The following is a 17297-nucleotide window of genomic DNA, read 5'->3' as shown; positions in this document are numbered from 1 at the left end:
TACAATCTCGAATTCTTTGATTTCGGTGATGGTTAAGCTAGGTTAGGGTAAGGTTTCGTGTAGTAAGCGAGTTTTGTCTATATTTTTGCAATCTCGAATTCTTTGATTTCGGTCATGGTTAGGTTAGGTTGGGTTAGGTTTTGTGAGGTTAGCATGAATTGTGTTTTTTTTTGTCATGTCGAATTCTTGGATTTCGTTGATGTTAAGGTTAGGTTGGGTTAGGTTTGGTGAGGTTTGCGAGTTTTCTGTAAATTTAACAATCTCGACTTCTTTGATTTCGTTGATGGTTAGGTTAGGTTGGGTTAGTATTGGAGAGGTAAGCGAGTTTTGTGTATATTTTTGCAATGTCGAATTCTTTGATTTCGGTGATAGTAAGGCTAGGATGGGTTAGGATCTGTAAGGTGAGCGAGTTTTTTGTATATTTTTGCAATGTCAAATTCTTTGATTTCGGTGATAGTTAGGTTGGGTTATGTTTCTGAGGTTGGCATGAATTTTGTATATTTTTTTCATGTCGAATTCTTTGATTTCGTTGATGTTTAGGTTAGGTTGGGTTAGGTTTGTTGAGGCTAGCAAGTTTTGTGTAAATCTTACAATCTCAAATTCTTTGATTTCGGTGATGGTTAGGTAAGGTTGGGTTAGGTTTGGTGAGGTAAGCGAGTTTTTTTTTATATATTTGCAATGTCGAATTCTTTAATTTCGGTGATAGTTAGGCTAGCTTGGGTTAGGATTTGTAAGGTGAGCAAGTTTTTTGTATATTTTTTCAATGTCAAATTCTTTGATTTCGGTGATAGTAAGGCTAGGGTGGGGTTAGGTTTCGTAAGTGTAGCGAGTTTTGTGTAAATTTTACAATCTCGAATTCGTTGATTTCGGTGATGGTTAGGTTAGGTTGGGTTAGGATTGGTGAGGTTAGCGAGTTTTGTGTTTATTTTTGCAAAGTCGAATTCTTTGATTTCGGTGATAGTTAAGCTAGGTTAGGGTAAGGTTTCGTGTAGTAAGCGATTTTTGTCTATATTTTTGCAATCTCGAATTCTTTGATTTCGGTCATGGTTAGGTTAGGTTGGGTTAGGTTTTGTGAGGTTAGCATGAATTGTGTATATTTTTGTCATGTCGAATTCTTTTATTTCGGTAATGGTTAGGTTAGGTTGGGTTAGGTTTGGTGAAGTAAGCGAGTTTTGTGTAAATTTTAAATCTCGAATTCTTTGATTTCGGTGATGGTTAGGTTAGGTTGGGTTAGTATTGGAGAGGTAAGCGAGTTTTGTGTATATTTTTGCAATGTCGAATTCTTTGATTTCGGTGATAGTTAAGCTAGGTTAGGGTAAGGTTTCGTGTAGTAAGCGAGTTTTGTCTATATTTTTGCAATCTCGAATTCTTTGATTTCGGTCATGGTTAGGTTAGGTTGGGTTAGGTTTTGTGAGGTTAGCATGAATTGTGTATATTTTTGTCATGTCGAATTCTTGGATTTCGTTGATGTTTAGGTTAGGTTGGGTTAGGTTCGGTGAGGTTTGCGAGTTTTTTGTAGATTTTACAATCTCGAATTCTTTGATTTCGTTGATGTTAAGGTTAGGTTGGGTTAGGTTTGGTGAGGTTTGCGAGTTTTCTGCAAATTTAACAATCTCGAATTCTTTGATTTCGTTGATGGTTAGGTTAGGTTGGGTTAGTATTGGAGAGGTAAGCGAGTTTTGTGTATATTTTTGCAATGTCGAATTCTTTGATTTCGGTGATAGTAAGGCTAGGATGGGTCAGGATCTGTAAGGTGAGCGGGTTTTTTGTATATTTTTGCAATGTCAAATTCTTTGATTTCGGTGATAGTTAGGTTGGGTTATGTTTCGTGAGGTTGGCATGAATTTTGTATATTTTTTTCATGTCGAATTCTTTGATTTCGTTGATGTTTAGGTTAGGTTGGGTTAGGTTTGTTGAGGCTAGCAAGTTTTGTGTAAATCTTACAATCTCAAATTCTTTGATTTCGGTGATGGTTAGGTAAGGTTGGGTTAGGTTTGGTGAGGTAAGCGAGTTTTTTTTTATATATTTGCAATGTCGAATTCTTTTATTTCGGTGATAGTTAGGCTAGGTTAGGTTAGGTTAGGTGAGGTTAGCGAGTTTTGTGCATATTTTTGCAATTTCGAATTCTTTGATTTCGGCGATAGTAAGGCTAGGTTGCGTTAGGTTTGGTGAGGTGAACGAGTTTTTTGTATATTTTTGCAATGTCGAATTCTTTGATTTCGGTGATAGTAAGGTTAGGTTGGGTTAGCTTTTATGAGGCTAGCGAGTTTTGTGTAAATCGTACAATCTCGGATTCTCTGATTTCGGTGATAGTTAGGCAAGGTGGGGTTTGGTTTGGTGAGGTTAGCGAGTTTTGTGTATATTTTTGCAATGTCGATTCCTTTGATTTCGGTGATAGTTAGGCTAGGTTGGGGTTAGGTTTCGTGTAGCTAGCGAGTTTTGTCTATATTTTTGCAATGTCGAATTCTTTGATTTCAGTGATAGTAAGGCTAGGTTGGGGGTAAGTTTCGTGAGGTTAGCGAGTTTTGTGTATATTTTTGCAATGTCGAATTCTTTGATTTCGGTGATGGTAAGGTTAGGCTGGGTTAGCTTTTGTGAGGCTAGCGAGTTTTGTGTAAATTTTACAATGTCGAATTCTTTGATTTCGGTGATGGTTAGGTTAGGTTGGGTTAGGTTTGGTGAGGCTAGCGAGTTTTGTGTAAATCTTACAATCTCAAATTCTTTGATTTCGGTGATGGTTAGGTTAGGTTGGGTTAGGTTTGGTGAGGTTAGCGAGTTTTTTTTTTATTTATTTGCAATTTCGAATTCTTTTATTTCGGTGATAGTTAGGCTAGGTTGGGTTAGGTTTCGTGAGGTTTTCGAGTTTTGTGTATATTTTTGCAATGTCGAATTCTTTGATTTCGGTGATGATTAGGTTAGGTTGGGTGAGGTTTGGTGAGGTTAGCGAGTTTTGTGTATATTTTTGCAATTTTTAATTCTTTGATTTCGGTGATGGTAAGGTTAGGTTTGGTTAGGTTAGGTGAGGTTAGCGAGTTTTGTGTATATTTTTGCAATGTCGAATTTTTTGATTTCGGTGATGGTTAGGTTAGGTTGGGTTAGGTTTGGTGAGGTTAGCGAGTTTTTTGTATATTTTTGCAATGTCGAATTCTTTGATTTCGGTGATGGTTAGGTTAGGTTGGGTTTGGTTTGGTGAGGTTAGCGAGTTTTTTGTATATTTTTGCAATGTCGACTTCTTTGATTTCGGTGATGGTTAGTTTAGGTTGGGTTAGGTTTTGTGAGGTTGGCACGAATTGTGTATATTTTTGTATTGTCGAATTCTTTGATTCGTTGATGTTTAGGTTAGGTTGGGTTAGGTTCGGTTTGGTTTGCGAGTTTTGTGTAAATTTTACAATCTCGAATTCTATGATTTTGTTGATGTTTCGGTTAGTTTGGGTTAGGTTTGGTGAGGTTTGCGAGTTTTGTGTAAATTTTACAATCTCGAATTTTTTGATTTCGGTGATGGTTAGGTTAGGTTGGGTTAGGTTTGGTGAGGTTAGCGAGTTTTGTGTATATTTTTGCAATGTCAAATACTTTGATTTCGGTGATGGTTAGGTTAGGTTGGGTTAGGTTTGGTGAGGTTAGCGAGTTTTTTTTTATATATTTGCAATGTCGAATTCTTTTATTTCGGTGATAGTTAGGCTAGGTTGGGGTTAGGTTTCGTTAGGTTAGCGAGTTTTGTGTATACTTTTGCAATAACGAATTCTTTGATTTCGGTGATGGTTAGGTTATGTTGGGTTAGGTTTGGTGAGGTTTCCGAGTTTTGTGTTAATCTAACAAACTCGAATTCTTTGATTTCGGTGATGGTAAGGTTAGGTTGGGTTAGGTTTGGTGAGGTAAGCGACTTTTGTGTAAAATTTACAATCTCGAATTCTTTGATTTCGGTGATGGTTAGGTAAGGTTGAGTTGGGGGCGAGTTTTTTATATATTTTTGCAATGTCGAATTCTTTGATTTCGGTGATGGTTGGGTTAGGTTGGGTTAGGTTTGGTGAGGTTAGCGAGTTTTGTGTATATTTTTGCAATGTCGAATTCTTTGATTTCGGTGATGGTTAGGTTAGGTTGGGTTAGGTTTGGTGAGGCTAGCGGGTTTTTTGTAAATCTTAAAATCTCTAATTCTTTGATTTCGGTGATGGTTAGGCTAGGTTGGTTTAGGTTTCGTGAGGTTTTCGAGTTTTGTGTATATTTTTGCAATGTCGAATTCTTTGATTTCGGTGATGGTTTGGTTTGGTTGGGTAAGGTTTGGTTAGGTAAGCGAGTTTTTTCGCAATTCTTTGATTTTAGTGATAGTAATGCAAGGTTAAGGTTAGGTTTTGTGAGGTTTTCGAGTTTTGTGAATATTTTTGCAATGTCGAATTCTTTGATTTCGGTGATGATAAGGTTAGGTTGGGTTAAGTTTTGTGAGGCTAGCGAGTTTTGTGTTAATCGTACTATCTCGAATTCTCTGATTTCGGTGATAGTTAGGCTAGGTTGGGTTAGGTTTGGTGAGGTTAGCGAGTTTTTTTTATATATTTGCAATGTCGAATTCTTTTATTTCGGTGAAAGTTAGGCTAGGTTAGGGTTAGGTTTCGTTATGTTAGCGAGTTTTGTGTATATTTTTGCAATAACGAATTCTTTTGATTTCGGTGATGGTTAGGTTAGGTTGGGTTAGGTTTGGTGAGGTTAGCGAGTTTTGTGTATATTTTTGCAATGTCGAATTCTTTGATTTCGGTGATGGTTAGGTTAGGTTGGGTTAGGTTTGGTGAGGTTTCCGAGTTTTGTGTAAATCTAACAAACTCGAATTCTTTGATTTCGGTGATGGTTACGTTAGGTTGAGTTGGGGGCGAGTTTTGTGTATATTTTTGCAATGTCGAATTCTTTGATTTCGGTGATGGTTGGGTTAGGTTGGGTTAGGTTTGGTGAGGTTAGCGAGTTTTGTGTATATTTTTGCAATGTCGAATTCTTTGATTTCGGTGATGGTTAGGTTAGGTTGGGTTAGGTTTGGTGAGGTTTCCGAGTTTTTCTTATATATTTGCAATGTTAAATTCTATGATTTCGGTGATAGTTAGGCTAGGTTGGGGTAAGGTTTCGTGAGTTAAGCGAGTTTTGTGTATATTTTTGCAATGTTGAATTCTTTGATTTCGGTGATGGTTAGGTTAGGTTGGGTTAGGTTTGGTGAGAATTGCGAGTTTTGTGTAAATTTTACAATCTATAATTCTTTGAATTCGGTGATGGTTACGTTAGGTTGAGTTGGGGGCGAGTTTTGTGTATATTTTTGCAATGTCGAATTCTTTGATTTCGGTGATGGTTGGGTTAGGTTGGGTTAGGTTTGGTGAGGTTAGCGAGTTTTGTGTATATTTTTGCAATGTCGAATTCTTTGATTTCGGTGATGGTTAGGTTTGGTTGGGTTAGGTTTGGTTAGGTAAGCGAGTTTTTTTTATATATTTGCAATGTCGAATTCTTTGATTTTAGTGATAGTAATGCAAGGTTAAGGTTAGGTTTTGTGAGGTTTTCGAGTTTTGTGTATATTTTTGCAATGTCGAATTCTTTGATTTCGGTGATGATAAGGTTAGGTTGGGTTAAGTTTTGTGAGGCTAGTGAGTTTTGTTTTAATCGTACTATCTCGAATTCTCTGATTTCGGTGATAGTTAGGCTAGGTTGGGTTAGGTTTGGTGAGGTTAGCGAGTTTTTTTTATATATTTGCAATGTCGAATTCTTCTATTTCGGTGATAGTTAGGCTAGGTTAGGGTTAGGTTTCGTTAGGTTAGCGAGTTTTGTGTATATTTTTGCAATAACGAATTCTTTTGATTTCGGTGATGGTTAGGTTAGGTTGGGTTAGGTTTGGTGAGGTTAGCGAGTTTTGTGTATATTTTTGCAATGTCGAATTCTTTGATTTCGGTGATGGTTAGGTTAGGTTGGGTTAGGTTTGGTGAGGTAAGCGAGTTTTGTGTAAAATTTACAATCTTGAATTCTTTGATTTCGGTGTTAGTTAGGTGAGGTTTGGTGAGGTAAGCGAGTTTTGTGTATATTTTTGCAATGTTGAATTCTTTGATTTCGGTAATAGTTAGGCTAGATTGGGGTAAGGTTTCGTGAGGTAAGCGAGTTTTGTGTATATTTTTGCAATGTCGAATTCTTTGATTTCGGTGATGGTTGGGTTAGGTTGGGTTAGGTTTGGTGAGGCTAGCGAGTTTTTTGTAAATCTTACAATTTGAATTCTTTGATTTCGGTGATGGTTAGGATAGGTTGGGTTAAGTTTCGTGAGGTTAGCATGAATTGTGTATATTTTTGTCATGCCGAATTCTTGGATTTCGTTGATGTTTAAGTTAGGTTGGGTTAGGTTCGGTGAGGTTTGCGAGTTTTGTGTAAATTTTACAATCTATAATTCTTTGATTTCGGTGATGGTTAGGTTAGGTTGAGTTGGGGGCGAGTTTTGTGTATATTTTTGCAATGTCGAATTCTTTGATTTCGGTGATGGTTGGGTTTGGTTGGGTTAGGTTTGGCGAGGTTAGCGAGTTTTGTGTATATTTTTGCAAGGTCGAATTCTTTGATTTTGGTGATGGTTAGGTTAGGTTGGATTAGGTTTGGTGAGGCTAGCGGGTTTTTTGTAAATCTTAAAATCTCGAATTCTTTGATTTCGGTGATGGTTAGGCTAGGTTGGATTAGGTTTCGTGAGGTTTTCGAGTTTTGTGTAAAGTTTTCAATGTCGAATTCTTTGATTTCGGTGATGGTTAGGTTAGGTTGGGTTAGGTTTGGTTAGGTAAGCGAGTTTTTTTTATATATTTGCAATGTCGAATTCTTTGATTTTAGTGATAGTTATGCTAGGTTAAGGTTAGGTTTTGTGAGGTTTTCGAGTTTTGTATATATTCTTGCAATGTCAAATTCTTTGATTTCGGTGATGGTAAGGTTAGGTTGGGTTAGGTTTTGTGAGGCTAGCGAGTTTTGTGTAAATCGTACTATCTCGAATTCTCTGATTTCGGTGATAGTTAGGCTAGGTTGGGTTAGGTTTGGTGAGGTTAGCGAGTATTTTTTATATATTTGCAATGTCGAATTCTTTTATTTCGGTGATAGTTAGGCTAGGTTGGGGTTAGGTTTCGTTAGGTTAGCGAGTTTTTTTTATATATTTGCAATGTCGAATTCTTTGATTTTGGTGATAGTTAGGCTAGGTTAAGGTTAGGTCCTGTGAGGCTAGCGAGTTTTGTGTAAATCGTACAGACTCGAATTCTCTGATTTCGGTGATAGTTAGGCTAGGTTGGGTTAGGTTTCGTGAGGTTTTCGTGTTTTGTGTATATTTTTGCAATGTCGAATTCTTTGATTTCGGTGATGGTTAGGTTAGGTTGGATTATGTTCTGTGAGGTAAGCATGAATTGCGTATAGTTATGTCATGTCGATTTCTTTGATTTCGTTGATGTTTAGGTTAGGTTGGGTTAGGTTTGGTTAGGTAAGCGAGTTTTTTTTATATATTTGCAATGTCGAATTCTTTGATTTTGTTGATGGAAAGGTTAGGTTGGGTTAGGTTTTGTGAGGCTTGCGAGTTTTGTGTAAATCGTACAGAATCGAATTCTCTGATTTCGGTGATAGTTAGGCTAGGTTGGGTTAGGTTAGGTTAGGTTAGGTAAGGTTGAGTTGGCGGAGAGTTTTGTGTATATTTTTGCAATGTCGAACTCTTTGATTTCGGTGATGGTAAGGTAAGTTGGATTATGTTCTGTGAGGTTAGCATGAATTGTGTATATTTTTGTCATGTCGAATTCTTTGATTTCGTTGATGTTGAGGTTAGGTTGGGTTAGGTTTGGTGAGGTAAGCGAGTTTTATTTATATATTTGCAATGTCGAATTCTTTGATTTTGGTGATAGTAAGGTTAGGTTGGGTTTGGTTTCGTGAGGTTAGCATGAATTTTGTATATTTTTGCCATGTTGAATTCTTTGATTTCGTTGATGTTTAGGATAGGTTGGGTTAGGTTTGGGGAGGTTTGCGAGTTTTGTGTAAATTTCACAATCTGGAATTCTTTGATTTCCGTGATGGTTAGGTTAGGTTGAGTTGGGAGCGAGTTTTGTGTATATTTTTGCAATGTCGAATAGTTTGATTTCGGTGATGGTTGGGTTAGGTTGGGTTAGGTTTGATGATGTTAGCGAGTTTTTGTATATTTTGGCAATGTCGAATTCTTTGATTTCGGTGATGGTTAGGTTAGGTTGGGTTAGGTTTGGTGAGGCTAGTAGGTTTTTTTAAATCTTACATAATCGAGTTCTTTGATTTCGGTGATGGTTAGGTTAGGTTGGGTTAGGTTTGGTGAGGTTAGCGAGTTTTGTGTAAAATTTACAATCTTAAATTCTTTGGTTTCGTTGATGTTTAGGTTAGGTTGGGTTAGGTTTGGTGAGGTTTTCGAAATTTGTGTAAATTTTACAATCTCGAATTCTTTGATTTCGGTGATGGTTAAGCTAGGTTAGGGTAAGGTTTCGTGTAGTAAGCGAGTTTTGTCTATATTTTTGCAATCTCGAATTCTTTGATTTCGGTCATGGTTAGGTTAGGTTGGGTTAGGTTTTGTGAGGTTAGCATGAATTGTGTTTTTTTTTGTCATGTCGAATTCTTGGATTTCGTTGATGTTAAGGTTAGGTTGGGTTAGGTTTGGTGAGGTTTGCGAGTTTTCTGTAAATTTAACAATCTCGACTTCTTTGATTTCGTTGATGGTTAGGTTAGGTTGGGTTAGTATTGGAGAGGTAAGCGAGTTTTGTGTATATTTTTGCAATGTCGAATTCTTTGATTTCGGTGATAGTAAGGCTAGGATGGGTTAGGATCTGTAAGGTGAGCGAGTTTTTTGTATATTTTTGCAATGTCAAATTCTTTGATTTCGGTGATAGTTAGGTTGGGTTATGTTTCTGAGGTTGGCATGAATTTTGTATATTTTTTTCATGTCGAATTCTTTGATTTCGTTGATGTTTAGGTTAGGTTGGGTTAGGTTTGTTGAGGCTAGCAAGTTTTGTGTAAATCTTACAATCTCAAATTCTTTGATTTCGGTGATGGTTAGGTAAGGTTGGGTTAGGTTTGGTGAGGTAAGCGAGTTTTTTTTTATATATTTGCAATGTCGAATTCTTTAATTTCGGTGATAGTTAGGCTAGGTTGGGTTAGGATTTGTAAGGTGAGCAAGTTTTTTGTATATTTTTTCAATGTCAAATTCTTTGATTTCGGTGATAGTAAGGCTAGGGTGGGGTTAGGTTTCGTAAGTGTAGCGAGTTTTGTGTAAATTTTACAATCTCGAATTCGTTGATTTCGGTGATGGTTAGGTTAGGTTGGGTTAGGATTGGTGAGGTTAGCGAGTTTTGTGTATATTTTTGCAAAGTCGAATTCTTTGATTTCGGTGATAGTTAAGCTAGGTTAGGGTAAGGTTTCGTGTAGTAAGCGATTTTTGTCTATATTTTTGCAATCTCGAATTCTTTGATTTCGGTCATGGTTAGGTTAGGTTGGGTTAGGTTTTGTGAGGTTAGCATGAATTGTGTATATTTTTGTCATGTCGAATTCTTTTATTTCGGTAATGGTTAGGTTAGGTTGGGTTAGGTTTGGTGAAGTAAGCGAGTTTTGTGTAAATTTTAAATCTCGAATTCTTTGATTTCGGTGATGGTTAGGTTAGGTTGGGTTAGTATTGGAGAGGTAAGCGAGTTTTGTGTATATTTTTGCAATGTCGAATTCTTTGATTTCGGTGATAGTTAAGCTAGGTTAGGGTAAGGTTTCGTGTAGTAAGCGAGTTTTGTCTATATTTTTGCAATCTCGAATTCTTTGATTTCGGTCATGGTTAGGTTAGGTTGGGTTAGGTTTTTTGAGGTTAGCATGAATTGTGTATATTTTTGTCATGTCGAATTCTTGGATTTCGTTGATGTTTAGGTTAGGTTGGGTTAGGTTCGGTGAGGTTTGCGAGTTTTTTGTAGATTTTACAATCTCGAATTCTTTGATTTCGTTGATGTTAAGGTTAGGTTGGGTTAAGTTTGGTGAGGTTTGCGAGTTTTCTGCAAATTTAACAATCTCGAATTCTTTGATTTCGTTGATGGTTAGGTTAGGTTGGGTTAGTATTGGAGAGGTAAGCGAGTTTTGTGTATATTTTTGCAATGTCGAATTCTTTGATTTCGGTGATAGTAAGGCTAGGATGGGTCAGGATCTGTAAGGTGAGCGGGTTTTTTGTATATTTTTGCAATGTCAAATTCTTTGATTTCGGTGATAGTTAGGTTGGGTTATGTTTCGTGAGGTTGGCATGAATTTTGTATATTTTTTTCATGTCGAATTCTTTGATTTCGTTGATGTTTAGGTTAGGTTGGGTTAGGTTTGTTGAGGCTAGCAAGTTTTGTGTAAATCTTACAATCTCAAATTCTTTGATTTCGGTGATGGTTAGGTAAGGTTGGGTTAGGTTTGGTGAGGTAAGCGAGTTTTTTTTTATATATTTGCAATGTCGAATTCTTTTATTTCGGTGATAGTTAGGCTAGGTTAGGTTAGGTTAGGTGAGGTTAGCGAGTTTTGTGCATATTTTTGCAATTTCGAATTCTTTGATTTCGGCGATAGTAAGGCTAGGTTGCGTTAGGTTTGGTGAGGTGAACGAGTTTTTTGTATATTTTTGCAATGTCGAATTCTTTGATTTCGGTGATAGTAAGGTTAGGTTGGGTTAGCTTTTATGAGGCTAGCGAGTTTTGTGTAAATCGTACAATCTCGGATTCTCTGATTTCGGTGATAGTTAGGCAAGGTTGGGTTTGGTTTGGTGAGGTTAGCGAGTTTTGTGTATATTTTTGCAATGTCGATTCCTTTGATTTCGGTGATAGTTAGTCTAGGTTGGGGTTAGGTTTCGTGTAGCTAGCGAGTTTTGTCTATATTTTTGCAATGTCGAATTCTTTGATTTCAGTGATAGTAAGGCTAGGTTGGGGGTAAGTTTCGTGAGGTTAGCGAGTTTTGTGTATATTTTTGCAATGTCGAATTCTTTGATTTCGGTGATGGTAAGGTTAGGCTGGGTTAGCTTTTGTGAGGCTAGCGAGTTTTGTGTAAATTTTACAATGTCGAATTCTTTGATTTCGGTGATGGTTAGGTTAGGTTGGGTTAGGTTTGGTGAGGCTAGCGAGTTTTGTGTAAATCTTACAATCTCAAATTCTTTGATTTCGGTGATGGTTAGGTTAGGTTGGGTTAGGTTTGGTGAGGTTAGCGAGTTTTTTTTTTATTTATTTGCAATTTCGAATTCTTTTATTTCGGTGATAGTTAGGCTAGGTTGGGTTAGGTTTCGTGAGGTTTTCGAGTTTTGTGTATATTTTTGCAATGTCGAATTCTTTGATTTCGGTGATGATTAGGTTAGGTTGGGTGAGGTTTGGTGAGGTTAGCGAGTTTTGTGTATATTTTTGCAATTTTTAATTCTTTGATTTCGGTGATGGTAAGGTTAGGTTTGGTTAGGTTAGGTGAGGTTAGCGAGTTTTGTGTATATTTTTGCAATGTCGAATTTTTTGATTTCGGTGATGGTTAGGTTAGGTTGGGTTAGGTTTGGTGAGGTTAGCGAGTTTTTTGTATATTTTTGCAATGTCGAATTCTTTGATTTCGGTGATGGTTAGGTTAGGTTGGGTTTGGTTTGGTGAGGTTAGCGAGTTTTTTGTATATTTTTGCAATGTCGACTTCTTTGATTTCGGTGATGGTTAGTTTAGGTTGGGTTAGGTTTTGTGAGGTTGGCACGAATTGTGTATATTTTTGTATTGTCGAATTCTTTGATTCGTTGATGTTTAGGTTAGGTTGGGTTAGGTTCGGTTTGGTTTGCGAGTTTTGTTTAAATTTTACAATCTCGAATTCTATGATTTTGTTGATGTTTCGGTTAGTTTGGGTTAGGTTTGGTGAGGTTTGCGAGTTTTGTGTAAATTTTACAATCTCGAATTTTTTGATTTCGGTGATGGTTAGGTTAGGTTGGGTTAGGTTTGGTGAGGTTAGCGAGTTTTGTGTATATTTTTGCAATGTCAAATACTTTGATTTCGGTGATGGTTAGGTTAGGTTGGGTTTTGTGAGGTTGGCACGAATTGTGTATATTTTTGTATTGTCGAATTCTTTGATTCGTTGATGTTTAGGTTAGGTTGGGTTAGGTTCGGTTTGGTTTGCGAGTTTTGTTTAAATTTTACAATCTCGAATTCTATGATTTTGTTGATGTTTCGGTTAGTTTGGGTTAGGTTTGGTGAGGTTTGCGAGTTTTGTGTAAATTTTACAATCTCGAATTTTTTGATTTCGGTGATGGTTAGGTTAGGTTGGGTTAGGTTTGGTGAGGTTAGCGAGTTTTGTGTATATTTTTGCAATGTCAAATACTTTGATTTCGGTGATGGTTAGGTTAGGTTGGGTTAGGTTTGGTGAGGTTAGCGAGTTTTTTTTATATATTTGCAATGTCGAATTCTTTGATTTTGGTGATAGTTAGGCAAGGTTGGGTTAGGTTTGGTGGGGTTAGCATGAATTGTGTATATTTTTGTAATGTCGAATTCTTTGATTCTTTGATGTTTAGGTTAGGTTGGGTTAGGTTTGGTTTGGTTTGCCAGTTTCGTGTTAATTTTACAATCTCGAATTCTATGATTTCGTTGATGTTTAGGTTAGGTTGGGTTAGGTTTGGTGAGGTTTGCGAGTTTTGTGTAAATTTTACAATCTCGAATTCTTTGATTTCGGTGATGGTTAGCTAATATAACAATACTTTTACGTGGGTTAAAATAAAAGTAAAATTTCCCACGAATTTAATCAGATTTTTTCGCTTTTGTCGTAAAAACATTAAGATTATAAGACGAATCGCGTTTGACTTTTATATTGATATTGCGGCTGTTCTTCATAATAAATTCGATGTCAAAACGGCGAAGAGGATAATTTATTTAGCGGTTATTTCCGAAGCATAACACGTAGCAAAAGTGGGTGGGGGAGGGGCGGCGCACAGGGCCGTACCTGCGCCCGGGATAAGAGAGGAAGGGGGGTCGAAAGACAAGGGTAAAATAGAGAAATAAAGATAAATTGAGATAAACTTACATATCGCGCCGGATACCAGCGACAGGCTATCGGCCCACAGATGAAAAAGCCGTGTCTCGAATAAGGCCAGGAGAAATTGTGAAAAATGCACGCTGCCACCATAAAACCCTTAAATTACCGGCACGTTCCCAAATAAACAAGCAGACGGATTGTCGAATACGCCCTTATGAAATTGAAGGGGATTAGACGTGCCTGATCCCAAAATTCTTACAAAAAAGGAACGTACCCTTGAATTTATAAGACCCCTACTATGCCACTATAAAGTTACTTATGTATTTCGTTTTTCAAACTGTTAATTCTCGTTGGTTCTGTTTTGAAATATACTTGTAAATATAGATTTATTAGCAGATGGAAAACTAGGGATGGTTCTAAAACTATTTATAAAGCCTATTATTACTGATTCGTCGGTGAGAATATGCTAGTGCTAGTATTCTTTTAAAGAGTCACGTATTGTTGCTTCAAAATATTTTTTTGTATTCTTTACCGTAAATTTACCCTTAAGTGATTTTCTATTTAATTCTTTAAATAAATAATTGAAATATAAGAGTGATGATGTGAATTTATTTGAGATTGATGGCTTTATTTTGGAAATATGAAACTTTTTGTTATATAGATAGATTATTATAAATAAATTATATAAATAGAGGCATATAAAATGGACAAAGTGATGTAATAAATTTTTGTCAAAGGCATTTAAGCAGATTATGCAACGGTTTTCAACTCGTGTGTCGTGAAAGGTTAACAGAAAATCTGAACAAAAAGAAAATATGTTTTTTAATATACGATGTCTTGTATAATGTATGGTTAATAAAAATAAAAATTTTGGTAATTTTAAGGTTTTAAATACCTATTCAGTATTAAGTATTCGTTTATAAAATATATTTCTGATTATAAATAGTATAACGCTATCAATTTTGCACCATGAGTTTTGTGATAAAATATTATAAATGGCCTGTATTTAATTGTTCAGTCACGTTTAATGCTTTTGGTTTGTTATAATGAAAATGATCTGTTTATTTAATAAAAATATGAGTTAGTGCAACAAATGGCGAGTGATCAATATTTTATTTTAGAATTCAAATAGTTGATTATATATGTATATATGGTATATTTACGTAAAAAATGGTATATCAATTGGTATTTTATTAGAAAATGAAACATTTGTGTCATATTATGTTATAACTGTTTAATCGTTATCTCTTTATCAAACCACCAGAGTAAATGATGTAGAATTTTTCAATGCCTATTGAATGCAACTTTACTGTTAAATATATATTTTCATACAGTATTGTAGCTGAAATGATTGCTGTAGCCGCTGGGCTCCAAATTTTTCATTGTAGAAAAATTGCCAGCACTTTTCAGCGGTCGTCATACAATTTGCAAATGTAATTTGCGGTGAATTGAACGCATACCATTAGTCGAAAGAGCCGAACGACCGCTTTTATGCTGTAACAAATCATCGAATTGAAACCGTTTTGTACACGGGAGAATTTACAAAACATTGCGCAATCGATTAAGCGTATAGATTCATCGTGGTACATTTTGAAACAGCCACCCTATAAATGTGACCCGTAGACACAAAAGTACACACCAATATGTGCAACATACGAACATACACGGGTATATTAGAAAATCTCATAGCCGTATTAAAGTTTTTTCATGTATAGTTCAGCTTAGAACGGTTTTCCTAGCGGTGACCATAAACGCTTATGGCGTTGGGAAGCTAACGAACAAAAATGCAAATGTGCATTTATGGCAATGTACAACGTACCTACATATCTGTATATGATATATATATATATAAACAAGATTCTAATTAATATTTAAATTAATATTAAAAAAAAAATGGATAAATTGAAACATATACAGTTTTGTATGTGTCATAGAAGGGGAGTTTGATTGGCCCACTCTTGTTCTCCATATGCATATATAAATGACATACCTATTCCAAAAACTGTCACATAGCCGTATATGCAGATGATACCGCTTGATTCACAAGTAGCAAAAAATCAGACACTATTTGTAAAAATCTTGAATTTGTAATTAAAACAATTACGGAACACTTCTCGAAGTGGAAAATTCAAATTAATCAAACCAAAACAAACGCCGTATTCTTATTATTATTCTTGTTATTAGTGTTAGAAAGCATAAGCCAAGTTCAGATCAGAAAATACCCTATGGAGAAAGTCTGAAATGGCAGTCAGTAATAAAATATTTAGGAGTAACGTTCGATAAAAGAATGAGATGGGCACCTCACAATGAGGGAGCGAAATGCAAGGCGATGCGGGGTATATCCTCAATATACCCAATATTTAATCGACATAGTTCTTTATCAACTCAAAATAAAATAAAATTATATCGCGCGCTCATATTACCATTATTAACCTATGCTTCACCTGTATGGAATAACGCCTCGAATACTAATCTTTCCGAGCTCCAAGTAATACAAAATAAATCCCTAAAAATAATTTATAATACACCCATATATACTAAGTTGAAAAAACTGCATGCCTTGTTACAGACATTACTGACAAACTAACCAGTAGATTCTATGATATGTACAATCACTAATAACCATACATACTAACACAGTTGTGAAGAGTTTCAGTGATAGCAAAAAAATATCTATACCATTCAGGTATAAACACATATTATCTAAACACAATCTGCTTTAGATCGTCGAATTTAGAGAGTCTGTGGTTAATATTATGTATTATGAGTTTTTGAGCTCTTTTTTCTATTATGCTGTACAATAACATTAAAAAAATATAATACTACATAAAATTACTAACAAAAAAATAAAATAGAAAATTATCAGTGAAACACACTTGTGAAGAGTCTCGGTGATTACAACAAAATGTCTCTACCCTTCAGGTATAAACACAAATTAGCTAAATACAATCAGCTTTAGGTCATCGACTTTAGAGAGTCTTTAATTCATATTATGTATTAGATGTATTATGAGCATTTATAAGAATTGTAAATAGGTTTTTGAGCTCGTTTTCCTATTATGCTGTACATTAACATTAGAATAATATAATAATATTATTACTAACAAAATTAAATTAAAATTGTAAAATAGAAAATGATCAGTAGATCAGTAGCTATTAAAATAGATATAAGATGTATTGCGAACATAATTTAGTAATAATAAAAAGCATTTTAAAAACAAACGTGTCATAGAATGATATGGCACATTGAACTGAAATTATATGTAGTTTATCAATATTTTTTTTATAATTATAATATTTCATTGCATCAAATAGCTAATTCAGTTTAATATAAAATGCTTGAAATGCATTCCGTTAGTGCAGGTGAGCGCAGGAAGCGTAACGCCGTTATACACCCGTAACGCCGAGTTATTTATCCTGCATTAGTAAGCGTATACACTGGGATAGCCTCTATTTCTGAATTTATGGAATATGACTATTTGGCCTCGTAATTCAAACCTCACTGTCTAAAATGCAACGGGTTACATTCTTAGCTGGATAGCATGACTCTGTTTTATCGAATTCAAACCGTCAAGGCGACGTAGATGCGGTTGAAATTGGGATATTTAAAGTGTAACTTTGTGATAAGTAAATCAATTTGAATATATCTATAGTGTGCTGGCGTTTCTAATTGAGAAGTTATCATCGTCATTGCGGTTTTCTTTGAAAACTTTTAATTTCAATTCTCTATAGCGCGAAGACTGGTAGTGAATGACTCGTTTGTAAAACAGTGAACTCATTTAAAGTTTCTAACGATGTTACGAAACAAATAGTCACTCTAATTCAAGATTTCAACTGTGTGTTATCTAGAATACCTGAAGCAGCGTCTGATTCAAATAGTCAAACAATACGCAAAACTCATTAAGAGTGTCGGTAGTGGAAGCCAGTGGGGTCACAACAATTTTGGAACAACGGGTTTCCAAATTTTTTAATGATCTATGTACGTATCACGTTTTCATGATCTAGAAAAAATGTGTGTGTCTGTGTTTTTGTGTAGTTTGGGGATTTTTTGATCACCGTTAGTCCTATCGAAATGAAACTTAGTATTGGTTACTAAAATTCTTATAGACACGACCTAATTTTTTTTTTCAAATTTTTAAGTTGACCGGAAATGCTACCTCCCCTTATATTATGTGTCCTCTTTTTTTTAAGTTTTTGAATTCAATTATCTCCCAAGCCGCTAACTAAATTCGACTGCAATTTTTACCTAGTTTTATATAAAATTTGGTCAATATCCGTCAACCCATCGGTTTCCAAACTTTATGCTACTACGCCTCCCTTTTTCCGCGCCTCCCTACTGTT

At 35.5% G+C, this 17297-nt stretch overlaps 1 protein-coding gene across 1 annotated transcript in view; it reads left to right on the top strand.

Annotated features, from left to right (window-relative positions):
• The window catches only part of LOC143912067 (uncharacterized), a 45123-nt gene extending 28741 nt beyond the window's left edge, over positions 1 to 16382 (top strand). The window contains exon 2 of the mRNA XM_077431236.1: positions 16272 to 16382. Coding sequence (XP_077287362.1) covers positions 16272 to 16382 — 111 coding nt within the window. The remainder of the gene's footprint in view (positions 1 to 16271) is intronic.
• The last annotated feature ends 915 nt before the right edge of the window (positions 16383 to 17297 follow it).

This window comes from Arctopsyche grandis, chromosome 5 (genome assembly GCF_051622035.1).
Source record: "Arctopsyche grandis isolate Sample6627 chromosome 5, ASM5162203v2, whole genome shotgun sequence".
In the NCBI taxonomy this organism is placed as follows: Eukaryota; Metazoa; Arthropoda; class Insecta; order Trichoptera; family Hydropsychidae; genus Arctopsyche; species Arctopsyche grandis.
This window is presented reverse-complemented; position numbering and strand designations above follow the sequence as displayed.